Source organism: Lipophrys pholis (assembly GCF_963383615.2).
Source record: "Lipophrys pholis genome assembly, chromosome: 21".
Lineage (NCBI taxonomy): Eukaryota > Metazoa > Chordata > Actinopteri > Blenniiformes > Blenniidae > Lipophrys > Lipophrys pholis.
In genome coordinates, this window is record NC_137649.1 from 8917219 (window position 1) to 8940310 (window position 23092).

Below are 23092 nucleotides of genomic sequence, written 5' to 3' on the forward strand. Positions count from 1 at the left end.
GTCCATGTCCATTGTCCACGTCCCTTTCAGCAGCAGGCACAGGACGGAGAGCAGCGAGAACATGATGCTTCTGCCAGGTTGGAAATCTTCGGACTGAGCTGAGTTCCTGTGGAATTGCCAAACTCCCTCCCACCCCTGTGACACACCTGCACAGCGAGATGAACTCAGGTGATACAGGCAAAAACTGCCCAGTCATTTTCCATTGCACCCTTCTTGAGTAACAAGTACACCACATTTTTCTGTGCCCTTCATCACATTTAGAACGTTTTTCTGCTCACCGTCGCTATGATGTCACATTGAAGGAGGATCAAAATAATGTCTACATTCTCAGAAATCCTCTCGTGCGAGCAGTGAGACCTTCCTGGTGACTGTTGCTGAAGTATTTCTATATGATATTACTTTTCAAAAAGCTTTGATAAGGTGGGTGGGAGACTTCAGCTGAAAGTCTGAAGGTAGTGCACTGGTAGTGCACCAGCGGTCAAGTCCTCACTCATAGAAATCTCCTGTTTCCTTTCACTGCCACTTTCAGCGCTGCTGGACTCGGGGGCTTGATTTATGAAGAGGTGACGAGGAGACAGAAGAAATGAAAGGTACAGTTTTCTGCTGCCCATACCCGCTCACTGTCACCTTCTCAAATATCAAACACTCGCTTGGAGCCAATGCAGTTTCATTTGTAGGAATGTAAGCTTTGCCATCACTCTCTGGTCGTCTGATCTCTCACGCTTATTCTTTTCATTGTGTGATTGAGTGTCACATTTAGTTTTTCATCTGTGCAAACTCCCGCTGAAGCTTTGGCAGCCAGAGAGGTTCAGGGGAACAAGCTGGGAGTCAGGAGGAGATTTTCCCTTTAAAATCTTGAGGAGAAATATTAATAAAACACCATTTTTACAACACAACTTTGCTGTGAGTGTAATGGATATTAATTAAAACGACAACATAGAGTTGTTACAAAACCACATGTTTAACAATTAACAAATCTTTTCAAATTAAAGCCTCTAACATGAGACATTAAAGGCCCGTGAATCCCAACACTCAAATATAACGTCTCAATTGATGGTCTGCCATTCCACCAAGATTTCTTTGAAAGAAATGATAAGTTATGGAACTTTACAGACGTACTATAGAGCAGTGCTGGTATTTTATATACCACAAACCCCTTTAAACGTCTTACATCTGAGAATATAAAGAAACCATACAGGAAACATGTGCACACACACATACAGTGACAGTCTCTACAATAAATAAATGAATAGAAACAATTTATTGAATAAAACCAAAATGTTTACTGTTTAAATCATTTAATGAGAAGTTGATATGACATTACACAACGTTGAAAACTCAATGTAACTCAAGTTGATCAGTCTTTGAAGCATGTTTTACTGCATACATCGGATGAGAAGCAGAAGAAAATGAGAAAACGTACGGCATCATATCACTGTTATCAAAGTATATTTGTTTTCAGATTTGCATGATAATATTTCAGCATATGAGTCAAATCATTTAAAATTAATGCAGTTCAACACGGTCGCCCTGCCTTCAATGTGTTGTCGTAGAGACCAGCCTGTGTTGTCGCTGAACTGTATTGTGTTTCACAGACAGGTGATTCTGTTCTTTGGCAGAGCACCACTCATACACACAGAGAGCACAAAAAAATAGACTGTTGGAACAAACTGTGATAGGAGTAATTACATGGACCTGTACTTGGTCCTGGCACCTGTTTGTATTTCTGTGGACAGAGGTAACACACTTGTGCTTCATGGTGGCGGAGTGGTTAGTACTCTCGCCTCACAATGAGAATTCCCACAGTCTGAGTCTCGTCTCATTATATCTCAGCGTGTATCTAAGGGTGTCTATGTGTTAATTCATTGGGTTTAACCCAGGGTGGAACTCTGCTCCCGTAATATTTGTTGCCATTTTATTGGATTTTATTGTTTTTCACTGATGGTAACTCGTGCTTTTAGATTTTTATGTCTATTTATGTGCACCACTTTGGTTAAGCTGTGGTCGTTTTTAAAGTGGTCTAGAAATAAAGTCGAGTAGATTATAAACATCTGGATTGTACATAAACCAATCGTAACCTACTTCCAGCACCTCCTCATTAGATATCGATAGGTGCTGCAGCGTTTGTGGTTTAGTTTTGTTTTCTGATCTTCTGAGTCGGTACAAGCTGTAAAAAAAAAAAAGTTTGAAAACAACCAGGTGTTCATACTGTGGCTGCAGTATCACACTGAACCCAGCAGAGGGCGACTCAAGTTCAACAAATGAGCTGCGGGTCACTCCCTACATGAGCTGTCAGAAACTGAACATAGAAAACAGGAAACCTGAAAAATACACACGAACCTTGCGCATGCTCCGCTCAGGGGAATAAAAACAAAATAATAAAATGAGATTAATAATTTTTTGTGCTCATTCTTGGGCCTGCCCTAGTGGCAATGTGCAAAGATTAATATCCTAGGCGACTGTTTAATTTTATTTTTAGAATATTTATTTTTTGCCATTTGTTTCTCCGGGTAACTAGAATAGAATAGAATACTCCTTTATTGTCATTCAGGAGCAATGTTAAAACACTGTGTTAGCAGCAGTGAAATAACTAGCACCACACAAAACGCACATGAAAACGTGCGGAATATTCAGGAATATTTTGCTATGTTTTTTTGTTAACGATTCGGCAAACCTTTTCCGAATAAATCCCCCAAAAAACTGTGGGAAAGGAGATCAGAGGAGATCCGCATATGTTGACATGGAGACGCTGAAATCAAAGGAGAGGCAGGCACACAACATTTTGTGAATTATTTTTTATAGCCTGCTCCACATATATAATATATTCCCTCCACATATGTGTTTTCTAACATTTTTAAAGTGTATTTTTGCACAGTGAAGTAGACCTGGACCACCTTTCCGGTTTCTCCCTCGGTCGGTGTAGCAGCCCCCCCACCCCCCCCGCCTCTCCTCCTCTTCCTCCTCCTCTTCCTCCTCCTCGAGCTGTCAGCACTTACGCGGTTCAAACTTGGCCGTTGCACTCAGCGAATCCCGCGGTTACCGTCTCCTTTTTCTTCCAGTTTTTAACGGAAATCTTTTTTTTTTTTTTTTTTAAGTCTGCGTCGCGTTCCAGAGGGAATATCCGTGTTTACGCCTGAAGTTTGAGGAGCAGCGGCAGCGGGGGGAAAATGTCCAGCTGAGGAGTGGAAATCCTGAAAACTGCAGCGGGGCCTGTTTTGTAATGATTGATCAATGCTTCGATAATGGCGCATAAGGTTAGTCTGACAACTTTTCTGTGCTTTAATAAAGCCCCGATCCGCCCGCAGCGAATCGCCTGGCGTCGTTTACCTAATTTTTTCCCCCTCCGACGATAAATGAAGGCTGCGGAGTTGTGGAGTTTTTACTTTAGTTTTACCATCGACACAAAATATTTTGATCGCGTATTTAAAATGGCACCTTTGGGTTTTTTTCCCCCCCGAAACATATGCTGGGATGACATGTAAAGCGAATATTATGCGCGATACATGGAAAATGTGTCTCGTTAAGAAAGTGTCTTGTGACATTTTACTACCTTTCCAGTTCGGGTCATTCCTGCCCCCGTGGAATTCTGGGAAATGTAGTCCGTGTCTGTGTACTGTAACTGTCATCTCTGCACCTTTTACAAAGCGAATAATGTCATTGTTTACATTAGTTTGATTTAATAAGGGTGTGGTTTTAAGACTGCTAAAATACTGACATTAAAATGAGGATCAAATATTTTAGATAGAATAACATTTATTAAACTTTTTTTTTTTTTTTTTTAATCTATTGAAGTGGTTTCCAACCCGGGATGAGGAACACAATGTAGGTCAATTCTCGGTCAGTGTAAAGTTTTGATCATTCAGTGAATAGAGAGAGGGTCCATACTTATCAATAGAAGCAATCTGGAGATTCTCCAAGGGTAAAAATGTTGAAAAGCTCTGCACTTGATCGTATTGACAAACAATAACCGAGCCCGTATGTGAATCATGTTAGTGCTCCTCATCCAGTCTCTTTGACAGATGACAGGTAAATAAACCTGAGTTTTAAAACTTGTAAATGTACAAGTTAGTCATGAGAAGGACTCGTTAATATATGTAGTGATGATCCGGCAACGCTCCACACAGACACATGTCCGATAATGAAGGCAGTAGGACTCTTGAATGGCACAAACTGAGAAATTAAACTATTTTCAGTTTTACATTAGTGTCTATGTCACTGAGAAACTTTGGGGAATGACAGATTAGTAGACGTGGGCCTCTGTATTAAACTGAAAGCAGGTAATGTGGTGTATCGGGACTTGTTTTGATTGGATTTTAACAAAGTCAGCATAAGATACCAGGAAAAACTAGTTCGTCCAGTTTCACTTTAACCTTTGTTGATTTAATAGTTCGACTTCTACAAGTGCTTTTTGGGTGTGTTTCTTTTGTATTTGTCTGTGCATATATGAAGATAGTGCATCATGCACTAAGCTCTGTATGTGTGTTTGTTTGATTGACTTCAGGCAAAGGTTATATATGACTTCAGTGCTGAGCCTGGAAACAATGAGTTGTCGGTGAAAGAAGGCGAGACGATTACTATCACCAATCAGGTAAATATCACCAGCTTTTTCTCTTATTTTTCTTGACTGGAACCATTACCTGGATGGCATATATATATACTGTGTACCGGTATATGTATTTGTGGTTACCAAACAAAACACTGAATGTGTGGCCCTGTGCAGTTTGGGCTGACATAAGAGGTTAGGAACTCCTGTTGCAGGGCAAGCAAGTAAATGAGTAAGAAAAAAAAAAATCTGTTGCTTATAAAATGAATAAATGCGGTGAGCTGCAGCATGACTCATCGGGACATCTGACACACTTAGACAAGTAGAGAAAGAGAAAACGTTTAATGTCAAATACTCCAGCAATGATTTTCACAGCAACTTGGAGAAACGAGATCAATCAAAACTAATACATGGACTCAGGATAAGATTGGGGAAATTGTATTTGTTTATGTCCTCCAGTATGATGTTTTTGTTAGTTCTTTTTAAATTAGTATTACTTACCTATAATCAAACTATATATTAGGACCTATAATCCAGTGTAACAGAAGTTCTGCTTCTTATAGTGTTGTTCAGGTGGAAATTACTTGACCTGCTGATCAATGATGTGTGTCACAAATATCTACGAAGGAAGGAAGGAAGGAAGGACAAGGGAAGAAATGAGGGCGAAGTAAACATGAAGTCACTTCTGCCGTTAGCAGGCAGTTCAAAGGTCACTCACTATGTGCTGACCTACATAGTTTCTAGACAAAGTCCGTTTTAAGCTGCACTCAAACTACTTCATCACAAACTTGCTCTGTTAATGTTTCTGATTATTTATATTGTTTGGGAATCTTCTCATTGCTGTCACAGACTTTAAGATACAATTTTCAAACTTGATTTACTTTATTGCAATAAGCAATTAAAAGAAATTGGCAACATATCTCTAGTAACTTGTCTCTATTTGTCAGCAACCATGAAAAACATAAATGCAATTATCTCATACCTCCTACAGTGGTGGTTAACGCAGATGTTTTTATATTGGTAACTATATCCAGAGAATGGACAGCGTGTGTCTCCTGTGTTAGTCAGTACTCGTCTTAAATAGAACAACAAAATCAAATTTGTGCCAAAATAAAAGTCTGCCTTCCCCAGCTGCACCAGACCGGTGACTCAGCCAGGTCGACCTGATTACGGCGGGTGTGAAAGTACGTGAAAGTGAAACATCCTTTAAGGGCACAGATTGAACAACAGCAAATCATCCATCCATCTTTAACACAAATTTATCTGATTCAGGGTTGCAGTGAGCTGGATCTGATTCCAGGTTGCTAGTCTATCACTGAACTCAACTCAGCTTTATTTGTAAAGCACTTTTAAAATCAGCTAAACCAAAGTGGTCGGTGAGCAGAAAAGGAGGAAAACAAGCCTGTGGCAGCATTTGATAGGATACCACGTAAAGCATTAACATCAAATACTCACTTGTTTATTGTCGATCATATCATGATTGTGTAATGAACAAAATGATCACATGTTTTACTAATATCTTGCATTCTTAGTGTGAACCGGTAAACCAAACCAGAGGTTTTTCATTAGTTACACTTTGCAATCTGTCCTATTGCTTTAATTCAAAAATAATCCGTGAATAGTAAGAATCTCATCTAAGTGTTGTAAGTTGTACGGTGTTTTTAAAGTGATTTTTCCACAAAAAAGCCAATTCATATCTCTCTCTCTCTCTCTCTCTCTCTCTCTCTCTCTCTCTCTCTCTCTCTCTCTCTCTCTCTCTCTCTCTCTCTCTCTCTCTCTCTCTCTCTCTCTCTCTCTCTCTCTCTCTCTCTCTCTCTCTCTCTCTCTCTCTCTGTCTCTCTCTCTCTCTCTGTCTGTTTCAGAGCATTGGAGGAGGCTGGATTGAAGCACAGAATTCCAGAGGGGAGGTTGGACTGGTGCCCGAGGACTATATCGAGGTGAAATGAGCTCCCATCACTGTCTGTTGGTGATTTCAGCAAGCATTTAACTTGACCTTTAGAGAATTGAGCAACAAGGCACTCTGCTATTTTGTCTGGAATTGAACTTGTACAAGATGTACTAGTAACATCTGTCGGATGAAAAAAGAAACTAGTCACATTGACTCTTTTCAGGCAGACTTTATAGGACGTCTGTCTCTGGATTTTAACTACAAAATCCCAACAGGATGTGCCTCCTTTGACGTTCTGCTGATTAAGGTGTTTGTGTGTGTCCAGCTTGATCCTGTAACTCTTGACTCCACCGTGGGGATGTGAGTCACTGAAGCTGAGAGACACTTGGATGGAAAGCACGAATCTGTGTTGTCGACAGTTTAGCCTCTAAGCTCTCACTGACAATGTGGAGTTTGTGCGAGTTCAAAGATTTGCAGACATGTGGTTGTGTTTGTTCGTCTGACCTGAGGTTACCTCAACATCTGCCTCCACACTGTTTTGTTTATGAGTCCAATTTATTTATGATGGAGAAGAAGAAAAAAAAAAAATACCCTGATGGTGTCTGTGTTTGTAGCTTATGTAATGTCCAATGAAGAACCCCACCTGGCTGAGTGCACTCTGCTGGTTGAAGTAAGAGCTGCAAAAACAAAAGCAGGTCGAACTCCTGACGTGTTTTCAGATCGATTAAGTAGAAAAACAAATGTCGCTTCTCTCACATTTTTGGATAAAGAGGAAGAAAAGCCAGGAAACATCGTGGAGGCACCGTCACGTTACCACAGAAGAATGTACCTTTTGGAGTCACAATGGAAATTTAGATTTCCCCCCCTAACCAGGCCATCCTCTCTCCCTCTCTCTTGTTCTCGCTCTCTCTCTCTTTTTTTTTTTCCAGCTTGGGAAGCAAACACCTGTTTTCCAAGCAGCTGGAAACGTTGCACCGACTCCAACTGGAGGAAACGCCGCGTCCTCGGACCTGTTTTTGTTTGACGCGTACGCCCCGGCAGCAGCGCCTGCACAGAACCAGGTAACACACTTATGTAGTCAAAGGACCTCTGCAGCCCTGACTTCTCTTATTACTGCGGCAGAACGTGTAAATATACACACGGGCCACTCGCAAGTTGTTTTTTGTTTGTTTGTTTTTTGTTTAGTTTTTTTTATCAAAAGAATTTCTGATGGTGTGAAAAAAGCAGAAGGTAACGGCAGTTTTACTGAGTGCAGTGAGATGCAGAAGTGAGAGCAGCTGCTATGGTAGATTGTCACTATATTTGTGACATTAATAACTGCGGCAGGCTTGACTTAAACAGAACAGAGAAGAAATAAGTTTGTAGAAATCGTCTGCTGTCAGTAGGAAGGAAGTTCCACAGGAATGAGAGCACTGCTGGATCAGTCTTTTTTTTTTTTTTTTTTCGAGGCCTCTGGTAAGTGGTTGAGTCAGGGCAGGAAATGTGTCAGCCGTCGTCCCTATTGCACACGCTCATCCACACACACACACACACACACACACACACACACACACACACACACACACACACACACACACACACACACACACACACACACACACACACACACACACACACAAGCAAACGCACACTGTGGCATCACGTTAACCCACTCCCTGCTCAGTGTACAGCTTCGCTCCGTGTGCTCTGTGATGACGTCGACTTCTTTTCCCCTCAAGGTGGATGCTGGGGGCTTGAGTCCCAAGCCAGACACCCCCGACACCCCAGTTTCCCCCTACCTTTCGTCCCCCGATGAGGTAATCGCCACTTGGGGGTGGTGGGCGTGGCCAGAGGCACAAAGCCAGAGCCCTTCCACCCTCAGCCATCCTCTGCCCAAAGCCAAGCGCCTCTCTGATTGGTCTGCTTTGACAAATTCCCCCACCTCTACCTAGTGCCTGCTGAAAGCATGATCTCATCCTCGCCATTAAAGGACAGACACACTGACGCTGCTACACCAATCAAGTCTCACGCGTCATATTTGAACTGTACAAATCAGCACCAGCACAGTCGAAACATTTCAAGATCCGAGTTTCTTAATCTCACTTGAATAATCACACTGACAAATCACAGGAGCTTTTAGTCCAAACGATCATCGGAATGCATTTTATTTTAATTCTAATCATTTTACAAGTCCTGTTTTTTTTTTTTGTGCAGTAAAGTTGCTGCCAAATGCAAGAAGCTGTTTGTGTGTTGAACCTCACTACTTTAGTGTGTGTTTATTTTAATGACGTTGCAGCAATTTGCTTTTTTTTTTGTGAATGTGCATTACATTGTGTATTTACCACACCGAGTTTAAGTTTGATGTGAAACTAGTATCAAGATATACAAGGCAAACACACGGACACTGCTGCATGCATGTGCCTGCATGTTTGTTAAGGAGTGTGTATGCCTGCTCTGCTAGAACGGCATGCAGATGCATTTTGCAAACACAAGAGCTGTAAGTAGAAGTGTTTAAGGTGAAATGGAAACGTTTGTGGGTAAGCATGTGGTCCCTTTTTAAACACTTGTTTGGGTACTTTCATTTACACCGTCTATGAGGCAGCGGTTACAAGCTGTGCTGTTTTCATTAGTTTGATTCATCCATCAACAGATTCCTTGGTGAAGGCCTTGTCTCCATCGCACCTTTTGGAAAGCATGTTTTTTTTTAAGATTCCCCGCAATACGGCAGACTTGACTGGAATCCATTCAGTCCTTGCTGTCTGCGCCGTTGTTTAATCTGAGATTATTCTGTCGCCTGCAGGCTAGTAATGGTAACGATCCCTGGTCAGCGTGGAACACAGACGCTTCTGGAGCTCCCAACAACAACAACAACTGGGCGGCCAATCCCGAAGGCACCCAGACCGGAAGGGGTGCTGCGGACCCCTGGGGGTCACATGGCCATCCTCAGGCTTACCAAGGCCCCGGTAAGCTTGATAGACCAGCAGTACAGTCAGCTCTGATGCTATATTCACATTATTGATCAATATCTCGACTTAAAACGGCCATAAGAACAGGAGGATTTTATTTTGAAACGTCTCTACACTTTCCACGTCTTTGTAAAATGCTCCTTCCTTTTCACATCGTGGTGTTTGTTTGTTGTTCAGTGTTCGCCAGGCTGACGCGGCCGTCACATTTTTATTTAATTTTTTTTAAACCACAGGAGTAATCTGGTAAATCTGAAAACAAAGACTGTATTGACATTAAGTGTGTTTGTGAGGATGCCTTAATAGGACTGCTGGACTCCAAAGGTCACAAGTTGTTTTGTGCCTGAGTGTTATAAAGTTTGTTAGCCATTCGGAGAGGGAGCGTGGAGATAGACTGCTCACTCCTGGAACCTCAGATTTACCATAGAACCCCGTGCAGAGATGTCCTCTGTGACACAACAGTTGATTATTAGCAGTAACAGCTCAGGATTCAACTTCTCTCGTATTATTATGTCAAAAAAAATCTGTTAGTTAATTTACTTTGTCACTCTTAAATTCCTCACCTTCTTCATTATGTTATGTTCATATTTCATCGTAACCCCGAATCGTATCACAGAGGCTGAGAGAAGTAACGCTGCACTTTGGAGGATGTGAGGAGACGTTGAAGCAAAACGTTTTCGGAAAACTAAAGTTTAGTACAAAGAGAAACGATGCCGTGAGCCACCATGATCCTTTCGGCAAAGCTTACATTAGCTCTCAAAAGCAAGGATTCCAAACATTTGATCTTTTTCACCATGTTAAATATTGTTCCAAGATAAGATGCACTTCCTCGTTCTTGCAGGGTCATTGATTTCTGGCTTCAGTTCCCTCATGTGTAGCTGCAGAAAGTCAACTCTGGCATTCGGACAGATTCGTTTTGATATTCTTAATGTACCAAAAAGTCGTATTACCCATCAGTGTTTAACCTGTCACTGACAGAAATGTACCCAAAGTCCCCTCATCTTCACAGATTTGCAGTGACTTTAGACTCCAGATGCGTTTCCTCCGTCGCGCCACCACCGAGACGCTCCAGTATATTTACAGGACATCAAATCAAGATTGTGCTTCTTTTTTTTCTTTTTTTTTTTTAAGAGACGGTGGAAAAGTTAGCCTCACTCATGACTCAGACAATTACTTGACCTCTTTTTCATAATTTTTTTTTTTCAGTCGCTTCTGCAGAAAAATGCACGAAATGTGCAAAAGAAAATAACCGATTTTTCCTTTTCTTTCTCCCTTGCCAAAGATATCTACCCCTATCCTTACCTAATTGATTACACAGGTATCCCTTCTCAGTCCCGTTGGAAGCCTACTAATTCTTGTGTGGATTGAGAAAAGTGTGAAACGCTGCACATGAGAGTTTAAGGGCCCGACTCACATTTTGAAAACGTGTGTGCAGGTTTGATATTAACGCTGTATTGAGGCTTTGTGACGGCATGTCTGACCTGATTAGACAGACAGGATGTGGGATGGCTTTTTTTTTTTTTTTTTAGTAAACAGAGATTGTTTCTGCTTATTTTAATCATTTTCCTTTTGCACAAATGTAATGGCTATTTTATACGTTTTATGTGTAATTTATGAAGAAACACTTGAAAGTGGTTGTCTTTTAGTTAAGCTAAACTATTTTCCTTGTTGGATCATTTAAACCTCATTTTGACCCAATATTTTGATTTGCATTCTTTCTGTACAGCCGTAATCTTTAAATATATTTGAGTAGAGACATTTTCTCTAGTTGCTTGAGCACATATTCAATCTTGCTGTATGTTTTGCTGTTGTCGGCATGCTTTTCTTCTAACATTTAAATTTACAGACTCTTTGAGAGAATGGTGTTCAATGATTAATATCGGCTTTAGAAGAAGTTTGAGGTGGTTTTGTAGCTGCATGTGCAGTTTTGAAGCAATTCTAATTATAGAGTGCGCATTTTTGACATATCGTCACAAGATATGATTGGCAATATTCAGGGAATTTGCAGCATTTGTTTTAAAAAAATGTTGCTGTAAACATATCTTCAGCGCATGCCAGTGACCCACTTTGTTTGGGTTATGACTCTCCCTCAAGCTAATGCAAGTCCATGAAAAATCAACTGTCTTTTCTCAAAGTTGGAGAGCCCGCGTAGGAATGAGCGGCGCCTTAATCCATGAATATTTTTACAGCTTTCCAAAGTGGAAAAATCGCTTAGCGCAAAGTAAAGCTGGCGGTATTTTCATTGCCGCGCTGACTGTGTTTTTCTTGTCCCTGAATGTGTAACGAGCAGCTTACTTGCGCATGTATGTGATTAACCTCAGGGGCAGAGGACGATGAGTGGGACGATGAATGGGATGATGTGAAATCCACCGGCGGTTACCCTGAATTGGAATCGGGAGACAGCGGGGCGATACAGAGAGGGGCTCATGCCACTTCAATGAAAATCTCCCTTAACAAGTAGGTTATTACGTTTGTTTCTGTTCTTAGTGATGTTTCCACTCCGCTCCGATTTTTGCGGAAGAGTTTCAGAGATTAAACGGCAATGTTTTCACTCTCTTCTCGAGCAGGTTCCCGGGTTTCTCCAAGTCTGGCCCAGAGCTCTACCTCCTGTGCAAGCAGCTCACCAAGGGCAAAGAGAGGCTACCAATTTATGTGAGTCAGCTTTGATTATTTGAGCGTGCTCGATACGATATCGCACAAGTACACGTGGTATTAATGTCGTTCTACCTGATTTGAATATCTGTGTAATCCGCAGTACTGCAGTTGTAATGCGGTTAGTAGAAGTGCTATGCCAGTGGTCTGCAACCTTCATGACCAAAACAAGCCATTTTTTATCATTTTTGCCACCAAATCAAATTTACCTGGAGCCGCAAAACACGTTTACCTTTTAAAATGAGGCTTACGCAGCTTCTAAAGTCTCATATATACGCCGCCTTTTTTTTAAATGATAGAATCTGATTAGTTTAAAGCTTTTTTTAATCCGTGAGATAAAAGCCATTTTCAGAATGACTCTGGCGTGTAAATATAATAAAAATATGATTCAATGTTTATTTAGGTATAGCTTAGTGAAAGCGTCAGGGGGGCCACTATGGAAGGAGCCGCGGGTTGCAGACTCCTGTGTTGTGCTTTTGCCACATTGGCTTTAGAATTGGCGTGACGTGCTGTGTGGACAAGCGTAAAACTAAATCTTCACATTTGGTTCTCAGATGGGAGAAGTTGGGCCCGTGTGGTCTTACCCACAAAGCCAGCTGGATTGTGTTGTTGCGGACCCAAAAAAAGGCTCAAAGTTGTACGGCCTCAAGAGCTACATCGAGTACCAGATTACACCCAACGTGAGTATCCAGACTGGCTTTTTTTTTTTTTTTTTTTTTCCAGAATTCAAGATGTGCAAAAGTTGGGTTTTCAGCAGCCTGCAGAGGGCTCTAATCCTGCTTTCATATCTGTAGACCACAAACCGAACCGTCAATCACAGATACAAGCACTTCGATTGGCTGTATGAGAGACTCCTGGACAAGTTCCGATCAGCCATCCCCATCCCTTCTTTGCCCGACAAACAGGTGACAGGTGGGTGTCTGAAGCGAGAGGTGTCAACAAATTCTAGATAATACATGGCAAGGAAATGAATCGAAGTGTGATCTCCTCATCCTCTGTTTAAAGGGCGGTTTGAGGAAGAGTTTATTAAGATGCGTATGGAGCGTTTGCAAGGCTGGATGACCAGGATGTGCCGACACCCTGTAGTTTCCTACAGCGATGTCTTTCAGCTTTTCCTCACATACAAGGATGAGAAGGTGTGTGTGTTTTCAAATCTCTTTCAAGATTCTACATAAAACGCTTCACTTGAGCAATACATTCAAATTCGAACCATCGATACTGTGCTGATTTAGGATTGGAAGATGGGGAAAAGAAAAGCGGAGAAGGACGAAACCGTGGGAGTGATGATCTTCTCCACGATAGAGCCCGAAGGTGCAGACCTGGACCTTATAGAAGTGTGAGTTGGGATCGAGCTCATCCGGTCAAAGAATTCCACTTAACATGTGCCGACGGCTGTATACTGACGCGACCTCCTGGCGTGCAGGGAGCAGAAATGTGAGCAGTTCAGCAGGTTTACCAAAGCCATGGACGACGGGGTGAAGGAGATCCTCACGGTGGGAAACGAGCACTGGAAGAGATGTACAGGCCGTAAGTTCAAGCATGTGTTTCATCACACAGGCCGCGCCCTTTACGTGGTGCACCACTTCTCTTTATGTTAAAGAGTCGTATTTTTGAGTTTTCACTCTGGGGAAAACCAATCCATGTGTGGTTGTCTCTTTCCTAGCTCTGCCAAAGGAGTACCAGAGAATCGGCAAAGCTTTCCAGAACCTTTCCTCCGTCTTCACCAGCAGCGGTTACCAAGGTAAGAACACGCAGACGGTGTGAGAATTTGCGGCGAAGGAATTTCCTCGGGTGTTGACACTTGCAGGTTCGAGCATGTCGCCCTCTTGTCTTTGGTTGAAATGTCAAAAGATCAAAACGCCGCCGCGGTTAGACGAGCGGCAGACGCCACTCGCTCTGCCGTCAGTCATTGTGTGTGAGCGAGTTGAGAAGCCTCGTGCGTTTCGCACGGACCGTTGAGAAACAGAGTGGTGACATACTTGAACCCCTTCTCTGCCGCAGGAGAGTCGACCCTGACGGACGCCATGACAGCAGCGGGGAAAACGTACGAGGAGATCGCTCAGATGGTCGCCGAGCAGGTTGGTTGAACAACAGCCGCCGTGAGAAGTTGCGATGTCACTGCAGTTAAGAGTTGCACAACTCAAACAAGAAAATTGATCCCGGTTAGGATGGTGGTGATAAGCATTCTGGCCAGAGCGTCAAAATAAATAAGGAAGTTTAAAAAACAATGTATCCCTGACATAAGTGTTAGATACTTTCTTTGAAGCCTTTCACATTATCGGTGAACATATCCTGATTACAGCCAGTGTTTACATTCCACTTGTACTGTTTAATAGAGTTCTAACCTCACAACCTAGATACGTACCTCGGTCGAAGTCATTTTCCCCCACTTCCCAAGTTTTTATTTTGCCCTTTTTATTTCACTGTGGCTGGTTTGAGAGCTTTCTGTTGCCCGAGCAGTTTGCAATAAAGTCCACTTTTGGCTTTCTTGGTGTCTCAGCAGCTCCCAGATGGAGGACTCGTCTGGTAAGCTTGTGTTGCTCCAGACAGTTTTATGTTAGTCCGACTTTAGAGGAGATAGTTTGAGTCGCAGTTAAGTGTTGGAACGGTGTAGATTTCTTTCCTCCATAGACGCTGCCGCTGCATGCAGCATTGCTTTGGATAACGGAAGAATGTTACACACTATATGAATATTTTGGATCATATGTTATTCTGTGTATATATTTAACTCCCTGTTGTATGTTTCTCCTGTCAGACACACAGTTGTTCTGTCCAATCATCAATAGTTTCCGTCTATTCATTCTTATCATTACCTTGCATCATTTCCTGCCCTGACGTTAACATTTATTGTTCCAATTGGAGGCGCTTACCTTTTCCTTTTTACGTTAATCTTGTCTTGTGTGTCTGTCTGCTTCCTTTTTTAGCCCAAGAAAGACCTTCATTTCGTCATGGAGACCAACAACGAATATAAGGGTCTTCTGGGATGCTTTCCCGACACAATCGGGTTCCATAAGGTACATGACAATATATATATATATATATTTGTGCTGGAGGTTGTTAATTTAGAAAAACAGACCCCTAAAATATTTTTTCCTATAAATTTATCATGTTATTCTAGAAAAACAAGTCTAATTTTTTTCAATGGAAATGTGGTTGTTGAATACCAGGTCCAATTGTTTTTATTTTCCCCATAACTAATTTATTTTTTTTCTGATTTTTGTAAGAATGTTCTACCTCAAGAGGCTTTTTTGGTAGTAACATTTAAAAAAGAAAAAAAAGAATCCTTTCCAATTGAAATTGAAGTTGTGTTTTTTCTTTTCTTTTCCATTCCCACAGGCGGCCATAGACAAAGTGAAGGAAGGCGACCAGCTGGTGGCCACCAGTAAAATTACCCCTCAGGACAAAGCCACCATGGCCAAACGGGTCAGCGTCATGTCCTATGCATTACAAGGTACCGCCCGAGTCAAAGAAATATTACAGTAATGCTGATAATCACAGTGTGTCGCCTGATCTTCTTGGTTTCCTTTTTCTTTTCTTTTTTTTTTCTTCGTTGTTGTGTGGCACAGCTGAGATGAATCATTTCCATAGCAATCGTATCTATGACTACAACAGGGTCATGCAGTTGTACCTGGAGGAGCAAGTCAAGTTTTACGAGACGGTAAGACACTTTTATTGACCATCCGTCACATTAAATGCAAGTCGTTGTCCTTTTCATTGAGTCACTACCCACGGTGGGATTGTATAGTGCTGAGAAATTAAAAGTGTCACATGACTATTCTTTTTTTTTTTTGTTTTTTTGTTCATGTCAGCATTTTCTTGTTTTGTCCCCCCCAGATTGCTGCAAAACTTAGACAAGCACACAGTCAGTTCACTACGATGTGAAAGCAGCCGCCAGAGTCGCACTACAAGACGGGAAGAGTTGAACCAGTTCAACGTCCACAAGACTTTTTGTTGTTGTTTTTTTTTTTGCTTATTTTGCATTCTTTTCCCTCCCTTTAATTTAAATTTCACTTCTCTGTTTCTCTCGCTCTTGCCTCACTGCTGCATTTCCTTCTCGTGCGACCGGCCCCAGCTTGCGGAGTCGCTCTCTGTTCGTCGCTCTCGTTAGGTTATGAACAGGTAATGAGGATGTGCATCAGGAGAAATGGGGGTTTTTTGGTTTCGGAGCAGCAATGATAGCATGTCATTATCATGAGCGATCTCCTCTGTTCAAGGTCCGCAGCTTTGAGACGCGGGAAGAAAACAACCAAGTTGTGGCTTATCTCAGTGCACAAGTTAAAATAATTTTTAAACAGGTTTTGGTGCAAACCCTCTCCAGCAATACTTTACTTCTTTTTTTTTTTTTTTTTCTTCCTTTCTTCCAAGTTACAAAGAACTCTGGCAAAACTGTCGTCGGCTGCAGTACTAAGACCTAGAACTAAGAACTAACACCAGAAAAACCAAAGTCATTCACTTTGCTTTTAACAGGGAGAGCCAATTAGTTGATTTTTAATCGTAGCTTAAAAACATCATAACCGAGCTTTACTCTATATTTCTCATCCAAAACCAGGATCGTTTGAGTTGTTTTCGTTTCTACACATTCTGAGAAGTCTCCAACTTTTTTTGCTTGAAGCTGAGGTGTAGACCTTTAGGAATCCGAGTGCTCGAAGAGTTGGTGAATTCAGAGTGTGTGTCCTCTGTATGTCCACTGCTGGCAGTGCCTTAACCCCCACCCCCCCCCCACGTCCTGCATTTCCTCAAAAGCTAACAGGAAGCTCCACCTTCATCCCGCTTTTCCCCTTCGAGACAAAAATAACATCACTTCACTTCATTGTGGCCCTCCAGTCCTGCGTATCACATTTCATGAGACAAAATTTTGGATAGAACTCTACTTTTATCTAAAGCTAAAAACTCGGTCGGTCTATAATCTCTTTGCCAAACTAACTATCCCTTCTTGGACTCCCGGAGAAAACGTGTCCTTTGTCTGGTGTTTGATATGAAGGTGTAATAGCAACAATAATCGTAACATATTTGTACTATAAGAAGAGTTTGTGACAAAGACCTGGGTTATGTCATGTATGAAGTTGTTTTTTGGGTTTTTTTTTTGTTGCTTTTCACTGCCCGAATTTCAATCAAACGTTAATCTCTTTCACTCTTTGTTCGTCAGGCTTGATCTGTTGCCGCATCATGTATGTCTGTATGTATGTGTCGGACCTAACAGGTGCTTCTTGTCGTGGAGAGATACTATATGTATAGAAGTATTTGCAATACATTTTCACTCAAAAGAGCAAAAAAATAAATAAATTGTTTGATTTAATAAAACCATGATTTGTACTCAGTGAGGCATTCGTTGATTTAATGCTTGAATGTGTGTTTGTGCCGAAAGAGAGACGTACCGCCGTTGCTCTATATGGTGCAGACTGCATAACAGTGCACGCTTTGATTTCCTCACGGCAAAGCCCTCATTCAGTTCAGCAGAGTATTGCGCGGACGTGGGGAGGAATGAAAATGAGTGCCGTTTGTGTGAGGAGGGCAGTTTGTGTCGTCTTCTGCTGGAGGAAGTGAAAGAGCCCTTTTAGACGGTCGAGCCACTCCGGCTGCCATCAGGTGCAGCTGGATATGCAGAGATAAGCTCAGAATATTCCCGTAATTGTGAGTAATTATTAAAAGCATGCATGTACTTTGCAGGTCTTTTTATTGGCAATAAAGCCTCTGTTACCTCTGTTCGTCACATGAATGCTGTATTGGCGCGGCCCTGCCAATATCCCAAAGGTCAACAGGAACTCCAGTGTGAAGTAATTAGAAGGTAACTGAGTAAAGCGTGATAAAAGCTCCAGGTGATCGGTGTTATATTGATATAGAATTGGAAGTTTTTATATGTTCCACATGGTTGTGTGGCAGTCAGTATTGAGTTTGTGTATTCTCTCTGCATTGGGTTTCCTCTCACAGGCCAAAAACATGAAACTGTTTGCTGTGCGAGTGACAAACTGTCAAAGTATTCAGGGTGTATATTTAATTAGAAAAGACATTGGTGACCTTTATCTTGGAAAGCAATTGAAAAAAACGGTTTCTCGTATGCCATAATTGTATATGTTTATTTTTCTTAATCCACAAAACATTATTCTTAGATTGCAAATCATCTCTGCATTATTCTATTTTTAGACAGGAGCACTTTAACATATGAGTTCAGGTTTGAGTAATGTCTAATGAAAGATTTATTCTTTTTACCTTGGCTTAGTTTAAGTGATGGTAATAAAACCTTAATATTAATACAAAAATACACAATTGATTTGCTGAAAGTCAGAAATGTTGATTACAACAAAACACTCATAAATGGTGACATATAGTGGCTTTTTTTTGTTGTTGGTATAACTAAAAGTGTGTCTCATGTGAGGTTTATCAAACTACGGTACAAAAAAAGTAAAAAAAAATGGTAAACCTTACTTACCATGACTGAATGAAAAAACATCCAAGAAATCTACAAAAACAAGATCAATGTAAATCAAAAACATAAAAAGGACATTACCCAGTAGGTTCGCTCACTACAAAACTGTCCATTGAAATGTTCTGGAGTTGTCACGCGTTACTATACACAGTCTCTTATCCCTGCCGGTCCCTGTGCTCACACTGTTGTCACGGTGACAGTGGCTCAGGGTGACACGCGGGTCTGGAAGCTGCGCGGTCGGATCATCATGGCCACTTTACGCAGGGAGTAATAATCGGAGTCTCTCCAGGAATACCAGACGATCCCGTCAGGACCCAGCGGTCCCAGCCCTTTTGGAGTGTAGTGGCCTCCCTGCAGGGTAGAGGAAGAGTAAACACTACGTCTGTAATGAAGGAGTAAAGTGAAAATCTGTGCGACTTACCCTGTAGTAGACTCCGTTAAGGTTGGCATAGAAGCACTGGTTGTACCACCAACCTCCGTGTGAGATCTCGGCACAGATGTTGCCACTGTCCGGTGTACTGAAGCCCTGCTTGTCGTGGTACCAGCTGAACGAGTCCTGCACCGTGCCGCTGAAGCCTGCCACATGGATACGGTACTGATGCTCCTCATCTTCCACACTGTGAACACAGCGGAGCGCTCAGCATATACAACGTCAGGGATTACTGTGTCCGTGTTTGAATGATTGCTTCAACACAAGCTTCAGACGCTGACCTGAAGCTCTGATAAAGGGCATGGTTATGTGTGTTGCTCCAGTCCTCCAGGTCGATGCGGAGGCTGTAGTCTCCCTGGGTGCTCAGGTCGTGTATGCGGTCATTGCCCAGCCAGAACTCTGAATGCAGGTCACCAAATCCTTCCCTGTAATCCCTCCAGCTGCGGTCAAAACTCACTGAGCCATCGAGCCGCCGCTGGATTACAGTCCAGCCGCCACCTGAGGTAAAAAACAAGAAAGAGAAAGAGTGAACGCCATGTCGGAGGGATTCCAGGTCAGTGGTACTGGCCACTGCCCTCGGGCTCAGGGACATACCACAGTGTAACATGAGCTCGCTGACACTTGAATAGAAGCCTTGCCATTGATTGAGCCAAACCCTGTGCAAAGTGACAGGCAAGGCACTTTGGCCAACTCCTGCAAATTATTCATTGTCATGCAATGCTATCAGCAAGGCTTCGACTAATTTATACTGGATGAAATCAAGCCTTGATTTGCTGCCATAGGGTGCAGAGAGCTATCTACGTCTGCAGGCGATTGTTCTGGCAACGGAGGCTTTGGATCCCTCATAGTGCTGAACTCTACATCATCGAGCCAGTGTTGGTCTGCTTAGAGAGACAGAGGAAGCTGAGGCACATACCAAAAAATTAAGTTCAATAATATTTACAGCCTTTTTCTATCTCTCTATATTTCTGGTGGTATTTTTGGAACAATCCTCACTTTGTAACATGTAACATGTTATTGGTCAAGAATGTGACTCACCATCAGTGTCCATGTCGCAGTAGACTTCTACAGGTATGCCTGCCAGCGATGGCACCACAGTGTACAGACCGGATCTTCTCACCCCATTGTAGTAGATGGAGGCACAGTCTACGGGACAGTTCCTCATGTGCTGCATCGCTGAGGGAAGAACACGAGAGCCCAGACTGAGTAGGAGGGAAATAAAGAGGGTTTGGCACCCTCTGCTGGGAGAGTTCACACCACTGGCGAATACCTGGATGGAGGGCCTGCTGAGCGTTCAGGAGAGGGTTGGGGCGGACGATGTTGATTGAGCAACCGGGACTTCTCTTGACTTTATCAACGACAAGTGTCAAGTTGTGGAGCTGGCTCTGAACAAAAGAACCACTGTTAGTGCAGAAAAGCTGCCAAAATCTAAATGTAGCGAGAGACGCAGAGTACCTGAAGATCCAGGATCAGGGTGCCCTGTAGGTGCAGCAGTGTGGTGGCTTCGGCGTAGTGCAACTCCAGCTCGTGAAAGCGCTGCTCCAACGAGATGTTTTGGTGGATCTTCTCTGCACTCTGACGCCACACACATCGGTACAAAATGCAACGACAGTCAGAAATCTCCACAAATAAAATGATCTCACGCCATCCTTTGTGTTTTGTATGTTAAAATCTAGAACATCTGCGGACACTCTCAGGATAAACTGGACCGCTCCAAAAACATTAAAGCCACACCGATCTATTCCTAGCTTGTAAACAGAGGATAAGACTAACTCCCATTACCTCAAACCCTGAGGCCTCCCGATGCTTATACACAACACACAAGCCCCTTCTACTGTCCACCTACGGCCACTGATCAGTCCAGCTGAGACTCTGTGTTTGTATAAGCTCACGGCCTGAGACCCATGAGGCAACACGTGGAAGAGTAGGACGCTAATCCTGTTAGTGACTGAGGTCAAGGACATGCTGGGTGGGGGGAGGCCAGCCTGATGACCAAGCACAACATCACTGAACTATACAACACAAATGTTAAATGTATCTGGGAATATACGCGGTAGTAAAGAAAGCAACCTTCCTTTCAGATTTCTGGGAAAAGTTCCTTTCAAACCAAGTGGGGAGAGTCCAATTTGATCAAATGCTTTTCAAAAAAATTAAAAAGAGCAAAATGATGCGAGTCTAGAAAAAAGAAGTCACATTGTGAAGACTCAGCTGGTCTCCAGGTCGGCTAAAGCAAATACTCAAAGCAGCTGAAAGGATTGCTGTTGACAGATGACCCAGGTCCCGCTAAAGTCAATATGGAAATGTCACCTGCAGGTCCAGGACTTTGATGCGGTGTCTGTGGTTCCTCAGTTCCTCCTGCAGCTCGGAGATGGTTTCTTTCAGCGCCACAATCTGCTGTTTCCTCTCCTCGTTCTCGTGCAGCCAGTAGGAAACCTCGTCTGTGCAGCGAAACATATCCGGGCATTGTCGCTCGTCCAGCTGAGGCAACGTGGCCACCAGCCGACACATCCCATTCTCCAACACCTGTCAAAAGCGGATGAAAACATTAATATGAGTTATGCTCTGTTGGTTGTTTTACTCAATTGAGACAATAATCGTGTATTTCAACGGCTTTGCCAATATGGAATACTTATTTGAAACAAAACTTCCTGTTTCTGGTTTGTTCTCAATAATTTCACATTGTGTGATGTTGTCTCTGAAGGCTTCAGGTTGGAAGTTCAGTGTTGCTTGTTGTAAAGCAACACTTGAAACAGTAAGTATTATTTACATGTAGTGGGAAGATCTTTCAACACTTGAAAAGTGCAGTGGAAATGTGCTTTTTATTTACTAAATAGACTTTAAGGTAGATTCCACATGGTTTGAGAGACACCACTGTTTTACACTTCCCAACATACAAAAAAAAAGTCTTCGGTCAGACCAGGTTTTGATGTGAATCTGAATTTATATCAACAGCAATATTCAACTCAGTTAATCCAGGTAGATTAAGCCACATTTTAAAACTCTCCCAGTGATAGTGCAGTCTCAACTCTGTGGTCTTGTGGGAAAATGTGTGCACGTTGATGTGTTTGTTTACAGTAATCACCTGATTTGTGTACTCCCCACACTGGGAACCTCCACCGTTCTGCGTAGTGGTCGTGTTCAGGTTGTCTGCTTTGGCCTCCGGGAGCAACAGGATGAAGAAGCAGAGCGCGGAGCAGATGCCCCAGCCGGGGGGATTGCACAGGGACAGGAGAGACATTGCCGCCACCATGGTTAGTCTGTCCCTGCCGTGGCAGTGAAAGCAGGCGTGGGACACTGCAGCGTCTGCTTCACCATGTGAGGCTGTATTGACTCTCCCTGTGGAGAAAATACAAGTTGCTTAATATTTCCTATTTACTGAGGTAGCTCAACGTGACACGGTGGCGCACACGTCCATGCGCTCAGTCTTTTTCCACACTTCTCGCCACTTGTGTCTGGACAGCTCGGAGGGCATGGAGGTGATCCCCTCAGTCTATCACATTACTGTAATTTGTCCCGGGGTAATTCAATAAACACTGACACACAAGCATGTGCACGTCAGCTGCTCTTAAAGCCAAACGGAGGTTTTGACAGGTAGCTCTTATAAAATACGACAAAATCTATATAATTAGAACAAACTACCGGATTCCGTTTATTTCAGAGGAAAATGAAGCCGTTGGATGTCAAACACTTTGAGATAACGTGATGGACTTACCTCAGTCACACTCCCTCTTCTACCCCATTCCTGGCTCCTATTGGGCCATGGGGTTCTCTCCATTTTCTTCTTCTCCCCGTCTTGTATCTCCTTCACTATTTTATTCTGTCACTCTGTACGTCTCGTGTTCATTGTCCCTCCGTTACTGTTCCTCCCTTGGGCTCTCTTTCCGTTGCTTTCCTCCTCAGTGGAGACATCTTAGTCCAATAATCCACCTCTAAGAGGATTCACTGCCTGAGGGATGGGAGGAACGAGCGCTCACACAAAGGGAAGTGATTGTGAAGTTATAGGTAAAAATGAGACCTTTTAAAGCAAGATCACGAAACCTTTGACTTTCATCTTCAAGAAGTATTCACGTTTCAAAACTGTCATTTAAAAAAAAAAAAAAGTATTTTTCTATTTTTGTCAGTTACCTCAAATTCACTGGATTTTGCTTGATGTTCTGATAATTAAAAGATTTTTTAAAACATTTCTCCCTCTCGGTGTGATTGAAGCTACATG

General features: G+C 42.6%; 2 protein-coding genes across 5 annotated transcripts; one reads left to right on the top strand and one right to left on the bottom strand.

Moving 5' to 3' along the window:
- The first annotated feature begins 2958 nt into the window (after positions 1 to 2958).
- On the top strand, positions 2959 to 17346 carry snx9b (sorting nexin 9b). 4 transcript variants are annotated; one of them, XM_080490198.1, is made up of 19 exons: positions 2959 to 3254; positions 4502 to 4588; positions 6406 to 6480; positions 7361 to 7492; positions 8150 to 8227; positions 9211 to 9373; positions 11695 to 11830; positions 11938 to 12025; positions 12580 to 12705; positions 12820 to 12937; positions 13031 to 13161; positions 13258 to 13361; positions 13449 to 13552; positions 13689 to 13766; positions 14027 to 14103; positions 14950 to 15039; positions 15362 to 15476; positions 15592 to 15683; positions 15860 to 17346. In XM_080490198.1, the coding sequence occupies exons 1-19, from the start codon at positions 3243 to 3245 to the stop codon at positions 15905 to 15907; spliced, it is 1854 nt and encodes a 617-aa protein (XP_080346324.1). In that variant the 5' UTR covers positions 2959 to 3242; the 3' UTR covers positions 15908 to 17346. The 4 variants fall into 4 exon arrangements, with proteins under 4 accessions (XP_080346324.1, XP_080346325.1, XP_080346326.1 ...); XM_080490199.1 differs by having other exon boundaries at positions 11941 to 12025; XM_080490200.1 differs by lacking the exon at positions 8150 to 8227.
- On the bottom strand, positions 17333 to 22799 carry LOC308126089 (angiopoietin-related protein 7). The gene is made up of 9 exons (XM_080490202.1): positions 22592 to 22799; positions 21962 to 22215; positions 21187 to 21402; positions 20335 to 20454; positions 20150 to 20264; positions 19918 to 20055; positions 19161 to 19377; positions 18871 to 19066; positions 17333 to 18800 (listed from the first exon to the last, which is right to left on the bottom strand). The coding sequence occupies exons 2-9, from the start codon at positions 22127 to 22129 to the stop codon at positions 18654 to 18656; spliced, it is 1317 nt and encodes a 438-aa protein (XP_080346328.1). The 5' UTR covers positions 22130 to 22215; positions 22592 to 22799; the 3' UTR covers positions 17333 to 18653.
- Between the last annotated feature and the right edge of the window lie 293 nt (positions 22800 to 23092).

Excerpts from the sequence above, each read along its gene's own strand:
- snx9b (XM_080490198.1), top strand. Across the intron at positions 12,938-13,030 it reads GCCCGACAAACAGGTGACAG|GGCGGTTTGAGGAAGAGTTT; the intron begins GTGGGTGTCTGA and ends CTCTGTTTAAAG. Across the intron at positions 13,162-13,257 it reads TCACATACAAGGATGAGAAG|GATTGGAAGATGGGGAAAAG; the intron begins GTGTGTGTGTTT and ends GTGCTGATTTAG.
- LOC308126089 (XM_080490202.1), bottom strand. The coding sequence starts at position 22,129 with ATGGTGGCGGCAATGTCTCTCCTGTCCCTGTGCAATCCCCCCGGCTGG. Across the intron at positions 20,455-21,186 it reads TCAAAGTCCTGGACCTGCAG|AGTGCAGAGAAGATCCACCA; the intron begins GTGACATTTCCA and ends GTGTGGCGTCAG. Across the intron at positions 18,801-18,870 it reads TTAACGGAGTCTACTACAGG|GGAGGCCACTACACTCCAAA; the intron begins GTAAGTCGCACA and ends TCTACCCTGCAG.